Raw genomic sequence first — 19,173 nt, 5'->3', positions numbered from 1 at the left:
AAAATTATAAGTTTTTGGATTTTGGCGAAAATGGCTTGGTTATATTAAATTTAAAGGTAAAGATGGGGTCATTTGTGAGATCCAAATTTTGGTGTTTAACCACTTCTCTCATTATAATAGTAAAGATATACGATTTTGATCCCCAAACCGTTTGAACTCAAAATCCATTTGCTTTAAAGTATTTTGAGATGCGTGTTATCGGGGTATGTCTAAATCTCAACCATTGGATTTTCTCGTTAATCATTCTTCACAAGTCACTGGCGTTAGGGATGTAACTTGGATGGGCCAAAACTGAACCCGATGGGTTCAACCTGACCTTAGGACAAGTTTGAGCACGATTAACTAGGATTAAGGCTCAAGTTTGAGAAGTTTTTTTGATCGAATCCAATTAGGTTAGGTCCAGGCATAGACATCAAATTGCCTGAATCCGAACTTAATATGGTATAGTTTAAAAATATCTTTGGTTCTTTCTCATTCACAAATCACATCAACAACTTTAGTTAACCATCAACATGTTTTTTTTAGGACAAACAATGGTAAATTTTATATTTATTTTTTACATATCACATATCTTTATATAAGTCATTATTATTACTAAATTATCTAGTATTAATGAGGAATGAGTCAACTCGACTAATCCGACTTGGGTTGGGTTGGCTTGGATTGAGCATTTTTATGCCTGAGTTAGGGTTGGGCATGAGCATGGGCACGGGTTGGTGTTTGCCAAGTGTGGGTTGGGCACAGGATGATCCCCAGCTAACCTGTCTTGAGTTGCAGCCCTAATTGGAGCCCCAAAACCATAAAGCAAATTAAATATAGAATCCGGCAAATCAACTCAATACTTCTAAGCAATGATCTGCACTGCAGCTCTGTTGAGTCTGTTCTCATCTTTGTTGGTCTACCACCATTTGCAAGGGCTTGAACTTGAACTTACTGTACAAATAGAGAGATACTATTGTCTCACCAACTTTTACCAATGCCACCCCAATTGTGTATAATTCAGTGTTAATTTACATAGGAATTGGTTTGGCATTAGCAAAAGTTGGTGTGCCTGTAACATCTCTTCATCAACGGATTAGATTCCTCGTAGTAGCAACAAGAAGCCTCATATAAATAGCCTCACATCACATAGTCGATACTCGGGAGAGAGAGAGAGAGAGAGAGAGAGAGATGGTGAGGAAAGGAGGAGTAGAGTTCGACGAAGGACCTCCAGATGATTTCGATCCAGAAAACCCTTACAAGGATCCAGTAGCGATGATGGAGATGAGAGAGTATCTTGTTAGAGAGAAGTGGATCGCAATTGAAACTGCTAAGATCCTGAGACAGAAAGTCAAAATGTGCTATCGAATGGAGGGAATCAATCATCGTCAGAAATGCAAACATCTTGTTCATCAGTACCTTGAATCCACTCGCGGAATCGGTTGGGGCAAAGATCATCGTCCTCCCGAATTCCATGGTTTGATTTTCTCATTTTCTAGGGTTTTTGTTTGTTTGTTTGTTTGTTTTTAATCCAATCTAAATGGTGGTTTTTCTGTTTTTTCAGCTCCTAGGGTTGAGTCAGATTGATTCTGCTTCGCTTGGAGCAAGGTAATGTTTGTCAGATATTTTCTTGTGTTAGGTTTGATTCTTGATTTTTGTTGAGTTGCAGTAATTGGTTCAATTTTGATGGAATTATGTGTGAAGTAGTATTTTGGAATTAAGATTTGTAATTGGTTATGTTGAATCTTTGATGATTCTGATGTACTTGTGCTTCTATGATAGAACCTCTACGTGTTCTGGTTTGAACTCTCTAATATCATTTTGAAAGACTGCATTGTACTTTGGTCAGTCCAATTTCACAAATGAATCTAATTGGTGATGTGATTTAGGGGAAAGTAATGCCCACTATGAGAATAGGTAGGTTGGCTTTGATACAAAATTTTTAGAGAGCTGCTATTGCCACACCAACTTTTACTAATCCCACACCAAATTCCCATGTAAATCAACAAAGAATTACACATAGTTGGTGTGGCAATAGTAACTCTCAATTTTTAAAACCCTGAATATTTTCTCTTTTAATACCTAAAACACTATTAATTTTGGTCATTTCTAGTTTACTAAAACTTCGACATCCAAATCATTAGAATTATCTCAAACTTCATGAAATAGTTGTTATAGACGTCTGAAGGAGCTTTTGTATGCTTTTTGCAGCTTCCCAGTTAGATATTTGAGTCGAAAGTTATTCTCATTAGAAATTGATGATATCTTTTCTGGGTGGGATTCTATTATTTGGACCTCTTTTCTCTGAATCTGTTTGATGTGGCTATAGACGACTTACCAATTAGATATATGCTTATTAGAAATTGACTATCTTTTCTAGACCGGATTTAGATAATTTGGACTTTGGGGCATCCATTCGTTATGTCTATAGATGATTATTATCTTCGCATGGGGTCTCGATTTTTTAACTACATCATGATGCATGTCATAACATCATGCCACAAAGATTTAATTGTTGTTCATGCTACAAGTATTTACACTAAGATTGATATTGTGCTTTGAAATTATTTTATTCAAGTTGAATAACTTAATGTAAAGGGGTGGATAAGGTTGGTAAGAAATAAGGAAGAACTGAATGTGACATTGTATGATTTGTATGGGTGTTTCCTTTGGACTCCAGCCTATATCAAGTAGATGGGTGTTTGTAAGGAGAGTAAAAGAAAGAGGTTTAGTGATGATGTGTAAGTTGAAAATGTGTCCCAATCCTCTTACTTGCATGAGCCATTTTTAAAAGCTTCATGGGTAGGGAAAGATGAGGATGCCCTTTTGTCATTGTTCATCTTACTAAATATTTTAGGAAACCTGCCAACTCTATGCAGTGGGAAATGTAGGATACAAGTTTTTGAGTGAAGGCTAGAAATTGATGCATTTTCAATTCAAATCCATCTCACAATGTTTGGATGTTTCATGTTACAGTGACATTAGTTTGGATGTCTATCCCTAAATATGATTATTTTTTTAACAGTAAAGAATTTATTAAGATGCATAAATAAGATACACAAGCCAAGAGGTTGAGAAAACCTATCTAAGGTGCTTAAAACAAAACAAAAATAAGAATCAAGAAGCCTAACTACATGTCTTCCGAATGTTTTTTACTTTTTTATGCACAAAGGATGGCATCAATGGAGTTTGCTTTCATTTATTGCTCACTCGCTATGGTTCTTAAACATGATCCTTGCATTTTTTCTGAAGGGAGTTGATTGACTCCCTATACAATTCACGATCATTTTGGCGGGTGACACAAAGGCTTTCTTTAGAGGTAGGAGGTTATTATGAAAAATTCTTCCCTTTGGAGTTTGGAGTAGATGCCTTGTTAGTGTCTATGTTGTTTTAGGGACTGTCTTGATAGCACTTATGCTAATTCGAAATTAAGAAAGGGCATTTACTAGAGATGTCATGCATGCACATCCCTAGAATGGCATGCAGGTGTGGCGTCCCGACTGATGCCATTTATGAGCAAATGCCTCGCGCACACCCAAAGTCACACATGTGGGTATCTTGGTCTAAGTGACATTTTAACATAGAATTTGTGAAAATCGAAGCTTCATCCTTGACATGAATATCCAAACAAATAATTGAAAGGGCTAGTTAAGGTGCCTGTGATAAGTTTCAACATTAAACTAAAGAAAAAGCTAGCCTTATGTTGGGGGAATAGATAAGGTAAGGGATGGGCAACTTAAGGAAGGGTGCAACCTAGGAATCGCACAAGGTGTCATTTGCCTCAATGAAACACTTGGCCCTAGATGTTATGATAGTTTGGATCATAAGGATTAAGGAACATTGTGGTATCCAAGGTAGACAAGTGTTATGTTGGATCAAGGGTTGACCTCATTGACCAAGTTTCTCTTCTGGGATAGACCTCTTACTTAGTAAGTTAATATAGATCCCCATGAGTAGTCATCCAAAAATCTAGACATTTCCCCTCACCCATCATGAATAAGAGATACCCTCTTAGTTGGGAAAATGCTACAGAGTGAGTTTTGGGAGGATTGATGGTCTGGTCATGGCCCCCTTATGGAGAACAAGAGACGTTCCCGGTGTTATATTCGATCTCTTTTACAGAGGTTGGATATAAGACTTTGGCTTTCGTAGGGGGTTTCATGACTGGGAGTTAGAGGTGGTTGGCAGGTTGACCTACCGTAACTCTTATCACTTTCAATGCTAAGAGCGAGGATTCGCTTTTGAAGGGTGAGCAAAGATGTTTTTTTCCCCCGGTAAGTTTTTTCTATTGGTCCTTAGTGATGGGGTTGCTTTGTTCCCAGAGGTTGCAATTTTGGAGTCGAAAGTTTTGACTACGGTGGCGTTATTTAGTTAGACGACAATGTTGGGGATGATTCAAACCTTAGATTTCTTAATGCGGAGAGGATTATAATTGTCGTGTGATATGTTTACGTGATGGAAAATCAGTTGATCAGGTATCTTAAAGATTCTTCCTCAGTTTAAAAAAAGAATCACTTTCAAGGCAAGGAAGGTGATAGAGTGAGTTTTTGGGAGGATGCTTGGTGGGGAGGAGGCCCTTTTAGGGACAGATTTCCTAGGTTGTACAACATTTCTAGAAAAGAAATACCTTTCAATGGCTAGTTTCTTGGTATTGGAGCAAGGGACCATAGGCTGGGATTTGGGCTTTAGAAGGGCGTTGAATGATTGGGAGGTGCCAAAGATTTTGGAGTTGATGGGACACCTCGATTGATCACAGATAGTTCTTCGGTGGAAGAAACGAGATTATGGATCCCTAACAACCAAGGTATGTTCTCGGTTTCCGATTTCTACAAAGACCTTGCTAGAAGTATAGACCTGTTTTTTCCCTCTGTCGTGGTTTGAGGTCCAAGGGTTCCCTCCAAAGTAGTGTTTTTTGTTTGGTCCGTTGTGTGGGAGAGTATACAAATGCTAGATTTCATGACAAAAAGGGGATTCTGTGGTCTTAATGTTTGTTGTATGTGCATGAAGAGCGAGGAGTCCTCTAACCACGTACTTTTTCATTGTGAGGAAGCCACTTAGGCGTGGGCTCATTTCCTTTCTTTGTTTGGGTTGAATTGGTGTGTCCCGAGCACAGTTAGAAATCTTCTTAGGGAATGGTTTCAACTAGGGATGGGCTCCCGTCACTCCAAGAGGTTGTTGTGGAGTTTAACCTCATTCGCGATCTTGTGGGGCATTTGGATAGTTAGAAATGCGAGAACCTTTGAAGATATCAGGCAATCAAATCAGGAGTTGATTATCTCCATGTTGGGTTTACTATTATATTGGTGCAAAGTCTTCAAGGATTTCTTGATTCGGTAGGATTGTGTTTGTAAATTTTCTCTTGTTTAGTTTGTAGTTTGTTGTTTTCTTTTTTCCTTGTTTTGGGGTGGGTTATCTCAACCTCCCCTTTTTTTGAATTTATTTCTTTGATCTAAAAAATAAAAATAAAAAAATCAGATGCACTTGAGAAAGAGAGAGAGAGATCTTCTAAAGATTTCAATCCACTGACCACCATCTAAAATCGAGACCGAAAGATCCATTTTTGTGGACATCAAGCATAGGACAAGGAATTACCCCATAAGAGGACCATGATCACACCAAGAATCCTCCCAAAGTCTTTAACTTTTATCTTTTCTTCCCACCTTAAAATGAGTTCTCGCTCTAAACATGGGAAGGATCTTCAAGATCCCTTTCCAAATACCACACCCATGCGATTCCCTATTTTTCCCACTCTCCTACCTAAAAGCTTTTGACCCAAATTTTGAGGTTATCACACGTCTCCATAGGTCACCATCCTTGTCACCAAAGCATCATAACCATTTACCCAGTAAAGTTGAATTAACTGGCCCGAACCTTCTAAGCCCAAGTCCCCCATTTCTCCTTAGCTTTGTCACACACTTCCAACTCACCAAATGGTGCTTCCTCTTCCCCTTCTTATCATGTCATAAGATGTCTCGAAGTAACTTATCTAAACGCAACTCCACCATTCGAGGCAATACAAACAATGACAAGAATTATACTGGGATGCTAAATAGAACACACTTGATCAACGTAACCTCCCCCCCTCGAGAGATAGTTAGCTTGCCACGATGCCTACTTTCTGCTCACCCTTTCCACCATCGGGTCCCAAATCGCCTCACACTTGTAAGGGGCATCCCAAGGAGAGACCTAGGTAGCTAGTGGGAAAGCTGCCTACCTGCCAACCCAGAGAAGCTGTTAGCAAGCGTATATTAGGAACTCTCCCAACCGCAAAAACTTTGCTTTTTTCTTATACTGACTGGGATGTCAGACACTACTTCAAAACAACATAACAAACTTCCGAGTCTCCTAGTTTGTTCCAACAAAACATCCATTAACACCAAGGTGTTATTTGCAAATTGTAGGTGAGATAACCCACCCCTACCAACAACGAAGCCCCTAAAGTGACCATTCGCCACACCTCTTTCTAGCATATGTCTAAGAGTTTCTGCCAGGATGATAAACAAGAACGGCGATTGAGGATCCTCTTGTTTCAAGCTTCTAGATTGGAGTCATTTTCTTGTTTCTTTTCCGATATTTGGTCATTTTCTTTTTTCGATTGTTTCTTTGTTTCAAATTTGGGATTATAGGGTGTTCTTTGCCAAAGAGGATCCTTGGAGCCTGATTCCTATAGTTTTGTGTTGGAGCTTTTGGAAGGAAATGAATTGTGGGGTCTTCAAAGAAAAGGACCATTCATTGCAGGAAGTCATTATTAGCATTATGTTCTTTTTATTTTATTTTGTTTGTGTAGTAAGGAATTTAAGGCATTTTTTTTAAAGATCCTTTGTTTAGGTGGAAGTCTTTATGTAAAAATCACGGAAGGTTTTTTTTTTTTTTTTCTATTTCCTTTCTCTTTTTGTTTAGGGGAAGGTATTTATAAAATGATCATGGGTAGGTTTTTTCTCTTTTGCTTGTATGTCTTTTCGAGCTCTACAACTCTTTTTTCTCTCTTTTTCAATTGAATCTTTTTTTTTTCCAATAAAAAAAGAAGTAATGGCTTTCCACACACCCCTATGACCAACAAGTGACCCACTATCTAAACTTTTAATGCCATACTTTTACTGAACAATACTTCTTTATAGGCTCTGGGTATGTCCCCATACCTCCAAATTTTTTTAGCAAGTGCACCTTACTTCCATTATTATTATCATTTTTTTTTCTTTTGGAATTTATTAATTTAGAGCTATTATGGTTTTGGGAGATTTGAACATCTTTTATCAAAAGGAGAAACAAAACCATGCGAAACTAGATTTCTTTCAAAATGTTACACCAGGAAATATTTTTGGAAGTAGTTTTCAATAAAAAATTCATAAGAGAAGTTCTACTAAAAAAAAAACATTATTTATTGGGAAATTTTTTTCCATGCAACTATACAAGGTTATAATATTTAAGTTTTAGTGAAAGTATTGAAGGCAACATCCTCTTGGATATGTGTAACTTTGATCATGGTAATGTTGGGGAATTTTTTAAATGAGATTAATTTCTTATGTACTTTTGGTGTAAAAGGTTTATATACTTCATTTGATCATGATATCTTATAAATTTTGAAAATGTGAGTGAGGAACCTAAGATCGAAATGTAAGTGAATTGTGGAGTCCCCCAAACTCTAACACAAAGCCTCATGTCAAATCTCGAGGTAGTAGGTGACGTCTCAAAATTTCGACATGGTTTCTTCTGTTTATGTTAGCATTCCAAGGCACTCAAATAATTGTTTTACTTGTTAAACAATATACATAATATCCTGTATAGATATACAAAATATAAATACTAGTGGAAACCTATATACATTTAACAACGTAAGGTAGATTAGAGTATGGAAAAAGTAAATAATATACAAGATTTTATTAAAACTCCTTACTCTAACAAAAGTCTTAATGTTCAACCCAAAATCTATAATACCACCTGGACGAGGTGATGTTGCTAGGGGTATAGTCCCCATACTCACCAGGTAACGTGTCACGCCCCAAAAACTCAACCCGAATCCCCATGATTCCCAAGTTGAATTCCGAGGCATGATATAAAATCCATGTCATGATAATCAATACATAAACTTAAATGACAAATAATATAACTATATGTCATACCTGATCATTGCTCAACAGAACAGACACGTATCCTCAAACATCATAAACATTTGACATATATACATAAAACAGTAATGTCATACTATGGTGTTCATACTTACATAACCAAAAACGATAGCTAAAGACTTAAATCTAACTCTAGTTCAAGACTTATTATTAGTAATACCCATGCTCCATTCCTGGAAGCTTGGACTGATCATCTATAAGGCCCTGGCACTGAGCCGCCTCGGAAGGATCACTTAAACCAGGTGCGCCTGAAATTTGTGATGTCGTAGGGGTGAGTAACAGGGGAGTTACCCAATAGGGGAATCTTACAATTCTAAATAACAGCATCCTATATGCAGTTTAAACATTCTAAGAATTCATAAATCATGCATATTTGATATTCAACACAATTAAAAATAATTGAACTCCGATATCATAAAACTTAGTAGGAAATTAAAACACTTAAAAATCTGAAGAAAACAATTGTTCATAATATAACATCAAATAATAGAGTACTATAATAGAGAGTTAAGGGTCACGACTGATGTGAACATCTCAGTCAAAATACGATTATTCCAATACTTCACCAGTGTGGAACCCCACCGTTAGTTCCTGATTCTATGGTCAGCCTCTGCTATAATTTGGGTAACTGTTTTCCGGCTCAGGTTGGCCGTTGACCAAGGCCTTAAGAAACGGGCCAAATCAAGTAGGTCATTCTTTCTTGACTACTCTAGACTATTAATGATCATTAACTAGTTATCTTCATCTATGCCAATCTGGCGTGCTTGTGATCCTCGATATTCTTTATCAATCATACAACTATCTACATCTTGTTCTCTATTAAAGATAGAAAAGAAATTCCCGGATTCCTGTTGTGATGTTGTGTTCTTATGCATCCCATAATACATAAGAACTCAAACAACGCAACTGTTATCCTAGAATAACACATCATTCCGGAAATGTCACAACATGTTATTCTTTATAGGTTTTCACAATCTCTTTAATAAATCACTAAAATACTACATATAAGTATTTATTTTCTTTTCAAAACGCAATGAAAGTAAAGCATATACGTGTTTTAAACACCCAGTCCACTCTTAAATGTACAATCTCATCTCTCTTTTCTTTTTCTTTCTTTCGTGTCTTACACGACCCTTAGTCGAAGCATTCCACTCATTTTCGTGTCTTACACAGTCTATGACTGAAGCATCACTTCATCTATTCTCTCATTTTCGTGTCTTATACGACATACGCCGAAGCATCTCACTAACTGGGTATTTTAAAACACAACAATCAATTGAGAACTCGTTCTCATATTTATTTTAATAAATTACTTTTCTACCCAATTTTTTAATTAGAAACATTTCTTGGAAATCCATCACTAAAATGATTAAAGTAAACTGTCCACCAGTTTACTTATTAAAAAATCATGTATGTTTATAAAAATGTGAACAAAATATATGTATTGTATGTAAAAACAACAACTTATATAGTTGCTGTATTTTCTTTTTGACAAGTACAAAATACGTATAAAATACGTATAAAGTACTTATAAAATACGTATAAAGCAATAAATATTTTGAGCATTCAATTAAAGTATGTATAGTAAAATATTATATAAAAACAGCAACTTTCATAGTTGCTGTATTTTATATTTAACACGTATAAATACGTATAACGTACGTATTAAACACGTATAACGTACGTATAAAGCAACTATATTTTTTTTTATATCCTATCTAGCATACATATTGTCAATTTAATAAAAAAAAAAAAACAGCAACTTTCATAATTGCTGTATTTTATTTTTAGCATGTATATTTACGTATAAAACATGTATAAATCAATTACAAACATGTAATAATTCTTTTTAAACAAAATAACAAATACTAGCATGCTTTAAAATCATAAAACAATAATATAAATATGTATAAAGAATATGTATGTTATTAAAAATTTACAAAATAATTTTAACTTTAAAATTTCTAAATCAAAATTGTTTTTAAAAACAAAACAAATTCAATTTTTTTTACAACTATAAAATCAGCAATATATATATTTTTAAATTACTAAAACCATTATAAATAGTTGCAAGGGCCTACCTTTTTCTTTATTTCTCTTTCTTTTCCTTTCCTTTTTTTCTTTCTCTTCTTTCTTTGTGTAAAAATGAAACAATCAAACAAAAATTCAGCTAATATCTTATTTGATATTTTCAAAACAAAATATCTAGATATTTAAAATATCTAGATATTACAAAATTCTAATTTTTTTATAAAAAAAAAGATCTTAGTCAAAGTTATTTGACTAGTCAACAATAATTGACTTGACTTGACTTGAGTCAACAATAGTTGACTTGACTTGAGTCAACCTTATTTGACTTGGTCAACATTTTATTTATTTATTTATTTAAAACATGACATAACGATCTCTGGTCGTTTATTTGACCAACCAGGTGATCTTCACTTGCTAACGCTACTTTACATCGGCCACGTCAAGTGCAAAACCTGAAACTAAAAAACTGAGAAGGAAAGGGTGAGTAACAATGGTTACCCCGTAGGGAAGCAAACAATTCCTGCCAATAACCTCATCTTAGCATGAACGAGTAAGCATTCTGAATTATTTCAATATATACAAAGTTTTACCAAATGAAATATGATTAAATGATACATATAGCTATGGATGAGCAATTAAATAGTTAAAAACTCAAATTATATCACTCATTATAACATTTTCTTTTTACCCGAATCTAATTGACAAAAAATTGAAACAATAAACATACTTGTCATTTTATAATCCAAAATAAGGCAACAAATACATAATATATAATGGTAGAGTATTGGAATTAGAGAGCTGGGATTCTACGACTGGATCGTTCCCAGTTGGGACAAGATGTTCCAATAATAAAGTATTAGTTCATGATTTTGTAGCTGGTCGATGCATTATCACACTTGCGAGATCATTTATTCGGCCCAGGTTGGTCGTTTGACATGATTGTAAGCAATGGGTCTTTTTCGATGTGTCAGATGTTTAACTATTCTAGATTATTAGTGATCACTGACCAATCATCTTCATCTATGCTTATCAGGCATGCATGTGATTCTTATTATACAACCCCATTCGTGTATGACCACCTTTACATTACAAGTTCACTGATAAAGATAGAAAGAAATAAATTCGGATTCTAGTTGTGACTCCACTCTCATACGCGTACCATACCACGTATGAGCTTGATTGTCTCTACTGTACATCTTAGGATAGTATATTACTCCAGATGATATGACATACTATCCCTTTAAGTATTCACAAACTCTTTAACAGTTTACAAAATTGCTATATATATCATTCTTTTTTGAAAATAAATAAAAAATTAACATTATAGAGTTGAGAATGGATATCCAATCTTTTACCATGTAGTCCACCGATCTAAAATAAATAACAGTACACAACATATAATCGTAAATAAACATGCAAGTCACCTTATGACAACATAAAGTAAATTAACCTTGGATATCCGTTCATCAACCCACACATAACATCACAATGTAAAATGCAGACATCACCCCTTGGGTGTGATTCTGACATCTTACCATGTCATCCCCTTTTCCCCTTTTTCCGATTTTCTGCACTTTTCAAGCTTTTCGATATTTATTGATTCCATCTCGATCCATTTAATATCAAATCATCTTTCAACTTTAAAAAATTTATTTTTTGTCATTTAAATAGAAAAATTATAAACTTTGGGTCAACACAAGGTCCGAGTGAATGCATAGAATCAAATTGGTGGAAATAATTCGATAAAATGTCCTACTCACGTATAATTTGTTATAAAACACAATTAAACACATTAAACATGAAGGTCTTGGCGTGAATTTGAAATAACGAAAAGAATTCTACGTTTTTGAAACACCATAAATTTTCGTTGAAAACTCTAAATGCAATTTTCACAATTTACGATTACCAATAGGTATTGAGAGTTTCCTACCAATCTCTAGGGTGTTAGAATTGAAGAACATGTGCGGAAATTGAGATGACCAATGCAGAAATCGAGGCAGATCTGACATGGAAACGGTTGATTTTTGAATTGAACCCGGCGGTTTTAAAGATCTTGATGACGCCGTCCTTTTTTCCTTTTGTGGCAAAGGATGGTTTGGACTAAGTCGATGAAATCGGAGGTTGAAGGTTTGAAACTCCCCGTATGTGTTATGGCTGATTTTCAATGAAATACGGAAAAAAAGAAGAAGAAAAGAAAAAAATGATGGGCGGGGTTTATAGAGTTCAATGTCACAGATGTTTTTCCCCTCTTCGTTGAGCGTCGACAGTGTTCCGATCGTGATGAATCTGATGATCTAAGTTGGTAAAAAATCAACATTTTCTTTTAAAACATATTCGACTGGTTTTGGACGAGTTTATGAGATAATGAATATTAAATTTGATTTAAATATTCTTTATATAAGTTGACGGGGCGAAATCGGTATTTTCGAAGTAGTTTCGTTTGACAATAACTTGACTTTACGAACTTCAAAACTGACGAGTGAATACTCATTTTTTTATAATTTTTTGTTGTAGATCTAATGACAACGAAATTGAAGTTATTTTCATTTTTTACTATAATTTAATTTTTAGGACTCCGAAAATGACGAGTAAATACTCCATTTTCTATAATTTTTCGTTGTGGACTCAATGGTGCTATCAAATTCTACAAATTTTTGCTCTAGAAAAAATTCATTTTTTTAGCCCAGTCCGATCCGAAAATCGAGGATTTTGTAATTTTTTCATTCGAACTCGCATTTGAGCGTGCTTATAGGCTAAAGTGGATTGGTTAGTACAGAACCATGTCCATGTTGATTTTTTCGCAAGATCGGTTATTTTTAGGAGACCAGGATACCTGAGGGTTAAAGTTCAGAGATCCAGATACATAAGAGATGGTTCTCTGTACAAACATTTGGGAAATCTGAGTGTCAAAGATAGAGGTGTCAGTGGAGATGGTAGAGATAGTCAGGGAATTTGAGGATGTATTTTCAGTAGAATTATTGGGTTTGCCACCTTGTCGCAAGATAGAATTCTCAATTGAGTTGGTGCCAAGCACGGGGCCTATTTCTATTACACCATACTGAATGGCCCTGGTAGAAACCCGAGAGTTGAAAGCGTAGAGTGATGAGCTTACGAGCTTGGGGTTTATCCAACTGAGTTCCTCACCTTGGAGAGCATTGGTTCGGTTCGTCAAGAAGAAAGATGGGTTGCTTAGATTGTGCATTAATTACCGGAAGTTGAATCAAGTGATCATCAAGAATAAGTACCCCTTTTGAGCATTGATAATCTGTTTGACCAACTGCAAGGTGCCCAGTATTTCTCTAAGATCGATCTGCGATCTGGGTACCACCAGTTGAGAATTCGAGAGGCAAATATTCCGAAGATTGCATTTCAAATCAAGTTAGGACACTTCGAGTATCTAGTGATTCCTTTCGGCTTGATGAATGCACTGGCAACATTTATGGATCTTATGCATCGGATATTTTGGGAGCATCTTGACGGGATTTCATTTTTGAAATAATGGCATCTATGGATGATATCCTGATATATTTCAAGTCAAGAGAAGACCACGAGAGACACCTCAGAATCACACTACAGATTTTGTGAGAACATAGGCTATATTCCAAATTCAGCAAGTGTGAGTTCTGATTTCGTAAGGTGAAATTCTTAGAGCCAGTAGTATCAAGTAAAGGGATAGCAGTAGACCTTCCAAAGTTGAATTCGTGTTGTCGTGGAAACAACTAAAGACAATGACAGATATCAAAAATTTCCTTGGGATGATAGGTTATTATAGAAGATTTATTGAGGGATTTTCACTCTTGTAGCACCGTTGATGAGACTGATTTGGTAAAATGTTCGGATTGAGTGGGATGATGTATTAGCGTGTTTGAATAAATAGTTTATGGATGAAGTTAATTTGTTGCAGTATGTATATATTGTGATTTTTGAGTTAGTATGATGAGAACGCGTATGCATTATTGAGAGACAATTTAGTGGATGTGATTAAAGAAGATGTGTAGGTTGGTTGATATAAAATAGAATGGAAAATATATATCTTTGATTAAAGGCGATTGGTGAAAAGTTGGGATGTAGGAATTATCATTTTGAGTAAGATTTTAAATCATTAGCTTTATAACAAGAGTCTTGAGGAAATATCACGATTAGTAGAATATGGAACGAGAAGTAGAGATGTTGAATTCGATATGAATATTAAGCATAAGGACTATTTGAAGAATAGGATGTGATGTTGAAATTTCGAGGATGAAATTTTTATTAAGGAGGGGGGGGGGGGTGGAGAATGTAATATCCCGAGTTTTTTATTCATATATCGAGGAAAAACAAATAGTGGAATATTGAGAAAATTTTGAAAGTGGGACTTAGAGTAAAACTTTGGGATTTTTTCTAGTAATTTTTAGTAAAATCTGACCTCACCATTGGATTCAAAATGGTTAGAAAACATACTTAGCCTATAAGCACGCTCAAATGCGAGTTCGAACGAAAAAGTTGCAAAATTCTGGATTTTCGGATCGGACCGGACTAAAAAAATGAATTTTTGCCAGAGCAAGAATTTTTAAAATCCTATCACACCATTGGGTCCGCAATGAAAAATTATAGAAAATGTATTTACTCGTCACTTTCGGAGTCCGAAAAGTCGAATTATCGTCAAAAACGAAAACAACTTCGATTTTCGGGTCGGACCGGGCTGAAAAAGTGAATTTTTGTTAGAGCAAGAATTTGTTGAATTCGATTGTGCCATTAGATCCACAATGGAAGATTATAGAAAAATGAGTATTCACTCGTCAGTTTCGGAGTCTAAAAAGTCGAATTATCATCAAACAAAACAACTTAAAAAATATCGATTTTGTCTCGCTAGTTTATATAAAGAATTTCTAAATTAAATTTACTATTCATCATCTCTTAAACTGGTCCAAAACCAGCCGAATATGTTTTAAAAGAAAACGTTGGTTTTCTATCAACTTAGATCATCACGATCGGGATTCCTTCGATGCTTAGTGAAGAAGGAAAAAACGTCTGTGACGTCAAACTCTATAAACCCCGCCCATCCTTTTTTCTTTTCCTCTTATCTTTTTCCATATTTCATCGAAAATCAGCCGTAACACATATGGGAGTTTCGAATTGTACACTCCCTCTACGTATTAATAATATTTGAGATATCTCCTTGAAATTTCAAATTGGTAACATGGCCCTTTGACCTTAGTCTATATTAATAGACTGATGAAAATTGACCAAATTATCTCATCTTCAACCTATAAATAAAAAAAATCAGATTTTTTCTTCTCAAAATCTACAATCCTTTTTACTCTACTCATCACTTCAACCTTCAAATACTCTCATCGATGTCTACCCCTATGAACTGAGTTTATTCTTGACTGGCAAATCATGAATCGCGAACTCGAATTCGAACCAAGCAAATGCATGAATCAGGTAACGTGGGTAGTGCCTACAGAATTCTTTGTGAAGATCTCGCTTCAAGACTAAAGAGATTATAGGGTCTGTCATCTCTCCCTCTAAATGGGCTTTATAAAGGGTGGACAAACATTAGAAATATTTCCGTTGCCAATATATGTGTGGATTCTTGTTTAAGAAGTAAGTTGTCAGGGGGTTCTGTGTAAGGTTAAAATGGAGAAAGCCTACTTCCATGTGGAGTGGGAGTTCCTACATTACAGATTGAGAAGGTTGGATTTCGGACCGGAATTGAGAAAATAGATCTGTTTGTACATATGTTACGTTTGACCATGTTCCCAATTCTAAGGAATGGCTTGCCCATTGGCTTCTTTTGTCGTTGAAAATGCCTAAGGCAGAGGGACCTAATATTTCTTTAAGTAAGCTTTTTTCGTCCAGTTGTGCTTCAAAGTGGGGCAAAATTTAGCCCGATCATTTCCCATCTCCAATTTGCCCATGAAAAATATATTGGGGTATACTTTTGATTATAACATGCATTTTGTCATTGTTTGGAAGCAGTTTCAGGCCTTCGGATGACTTTGTTGAAAAACAAGATTATTCATGATGAAGAACCACATGAATATATATATAGAAATCAAAATTTACTGAATCACTCTTGTTACACTATCTTCTACATCGTGCGTCTTCCCATTCCGTCATCTAGTTTATGTTCTTCATGTAGCATCCGGATAGAGTGGCCATTACACTACATCGATACTTCCACATATTGAAAAAATACTCACTAGAGATATTTTTATAATGAAGACCTCCAATGTTTGATGAAGCTAGCATAGGTCACTGTCTTGTCATCTTTGGAGAAGATATGATGACATGTGTGCATTAAGTTGCTTGAATTGACAAATCACATAAGGTAACAATGTTTGGAGATAAAATAGGTTGTTTTTAAATTCAGGGTAAGAGAGAAATTCATGTGATCATGGAAGATTTGGATCATTGTGGCTGCATGGTGATCACTTGACTAATAATGTCCAGGTTAATGTGACTATTTGGTGATTCAACAATGCCCTTTCTTCTAGATGCAGTTTTTAATGTCTTCAGAAACTTAATGATTTGTATTGGTTTGTAATAGTTTTGTTTTTTATATATATATATATATATTTGGGTAAGTATAAAATTTTATTAGACAAAACTTGGCTTGGTTGAGAAAAAAAAGAGCTTGTTATCTTTGTTTGAATGCGGATAATCAAGTATTAGATAGGATGCATTGTAATAAGAGATTTATTGATATGTTAGATCATAAAAATAATTAAGATTAGGATAAAAATTAGATCAGGGTTAGGATTCTGATTGATTACTTTCTAGATTAGGATTGACTATTCTCTTTCGATAGCTTTTATGAACCCTTCTCAGGGTTATTGTAAATCATCAAGAATCGATACCATTTAGTCTTCTACACGGCATTAAAGTTATTGATCAAAATCAAGGTCTATCATGGAGTATGGAGATTTGTTTGATTGTGGCAATATTGACAAGTTGATTGATGCGAAAATGATGATGGAAGTTGGTGAAAGTGAACAGAACAGCAATAATAAGATTATAGTTGGTAGCAATAATAACTATGACCTAAAATTTGATACCATGAAGATTAAACTGAATTGATTCTTAATGTGTTATAATGATCGCAAAGGATTTAAATAGAGAGCTATGAAAAGATAGCTTTCAATTTTAATGTTGAAAGGAAGCTATAATTATTCTAACCCTAATCTAGTTTTTGCCCTTATCTTTATTACAACATGATCTGATATATCAGTATATACTTATTACAATACAATCATGTTCTGGTGTATCAATATACAGCTTATTAGAATGCATCTATGTAGTACTCCATTATTGGGATATGGACCTACTCAAGATTTGCCTTTGGCATATCAGACATGGCTTTAAAAATTGTTTGACTCACCAGAGTTGATCCAGGATTTTTAGCCATCAATTCAAAAACCCTATGTGACCCATGAATTGTTCACTTCACTATGCCCTTTCTAACTCACAGATCCGGTTCAGATTGACTAATTGCTCCTGTCATTGGACAAACACAAATTCCAAGTTATATAATATTGATGGGTGGTTTTGAAGCCTGTTTTTTTTAATCATCATTGGGTCTGCTGAATGGATTCTGTTCCTCCATTTAGTTCTATCTAAAGCCATGTCTTTCGTTACTGCAGTAGTCTTCAAATCTGCTCTCGCTATCTAATTCACATCCTGTTGGTTTTCCTCACCTTTTAGAATCTTTGACTTGAATGCTCCTAAATCCTTATTGGGTCTGTCATTAGTCTTTGAACTACACCTATTTGGGCTATTTTCGTTATTGTGTTCACTCCTAATTTTATTTTTCTTCCACTCTACTTCTCTCACTTCATGAACATGGGTAATAGCTTTTTTTTTTTTTTTTCTGACAACTAAGTTTGAAGTGTGCATCTCGTCCAAATGAAGTTAGGGGTTTAATTCCATAGAGCATGGAGGTTCATACAACATATTTCAGTGTTGTGGGAAATGCCTTGGACTAGACATGCTACTTCTCTTCTTAGTATTTCTAACTCATGAAGGGCTTGATTCTGATCAACATAATTGTAACTAATTGGGGTATTCAACTCCTACATTTCGAGTGATGCATGAATGTGACATGTCAGATATAGTGTGCTCTTTGCAGTAAGGCTTCTTGTTGGAAAACTAGTTGGTGAACTTGATTAATCGCTCTTTGTTGTTCAAGCTGAATGGTTTCATATTTTGTAATTTTCTAATCGTTCCAAAATCTGATGTATTAATAATACTGCATAGATTTCTAAATATTTGATGGCATATTTGTCTAATTGGATGGAAGTGACAAGACCCAAAGACATGCCCCTCAACTAATGATATGTCTCTTTATAGATTTGAATGGTGAAATCTGATTTGTGTTGCTGAACCCAATAATTGAGATAAGGCAGGCTTAAACTATTGATGATGATTCCACAACGAATTTTCTTCTTTGCAGGGTGACTGCATCTGCGACTAGAGATAGAGAGGGACCCCAAATTTCCAACAAGTTTGTCAGAGTCTTCCAAATGCGAAATTGGTTAACATTGTTATATTGTCTTCTGCAAAGATTATTAGACTTTTCAGTATTATTATTGGTGTTTGTTCTTCTCTTTTGTTATATTCCGCCTTAAGATAAGTAAGACTGTGCACTGGTTGTGTCCAGAAACTAACTTTGTTGTGGATTGAGATAAATAGATGACAGGTCTCAAATGTTGGAAATAAAGATTTTTAACACTTATCCAATTTCCTTACGTTAATAAATAATTCCTAATGCATGTTTATATATATGGGGAGCGTTTGGTTGACAATCTTAGGATGACGACATTGGCTGACAAAATTTGTCCTATATGCCTTAAAAGTTTCGGATTGAGCTGAAACTTCTAAGTCTATCAAAAGTGGTTTACAAATTTTCGGTAAAGAATCGACATATTTCATGTTAGTAGTGATGTCACTTTCCTTTCTCTCGTATGTTGGTGATCGGTCAATGACCGGTCAAGTAGATGACAATCCCTTCAAATATTTCTTATGAGTGCCCCAGACTACTCGGGTCAGTTTAATA

The 19,173-nt window shown here is 35.1% G+C and overlaps 1 protein-coding gene across 1 annotated transcript; it reads left to right on the top strand.

Annotated features, from left to right (window-relative positions):
- Positions 1–1,123: 1,123 nt before the first annotated feature.
- On the top strand, positions 1,124–18,857 carry LOC147394490 (NADH dehydrogenase [ubiquinone] 1 beta subcomplex subunit 10-B-like). Its single transcript, XM_086453236.1, has 3 exons — positions 1,124–1,456; positions 1,544–1,587; positions 18,571–18,857. Exons 1-2 carry the CDS (start codon positions 1,171–1,173, stop codon positions 1,564–1,566), a joined length of 309 nt encoding a protein of 102 aa, XP_086309362.1. The 5' UTR covers positions 1,124–1,170; the 3' UTR covers positions 1,567–1,587; positions 18,571–18,857.
- The last annotated feature ends 316 nt before the right edge of the window (positions 18,858–19,173 follow it).

Source organism: Akebia trifoliata, chromosome 9 (assembly GCF_017979445.1).
Source record: "Akebia trifoliata isolate Shusen 1 chromosome 9, ASM1797944v1, whole genome shotgun sequence".
In the NCBI taxonomy this organism is placed as follows: domain Eukaryota; kingdom Viridiplantae; phylum Streptophyta; class Magnoliopsida; order Ranunculales; family Lardizabalaceae; genus Akebia; species Akebia trifoliata.
Note: the sequence above shows the minus strand (reverse complement) of the source record. Positions and strands in the feature narration are given on the sequence as shown.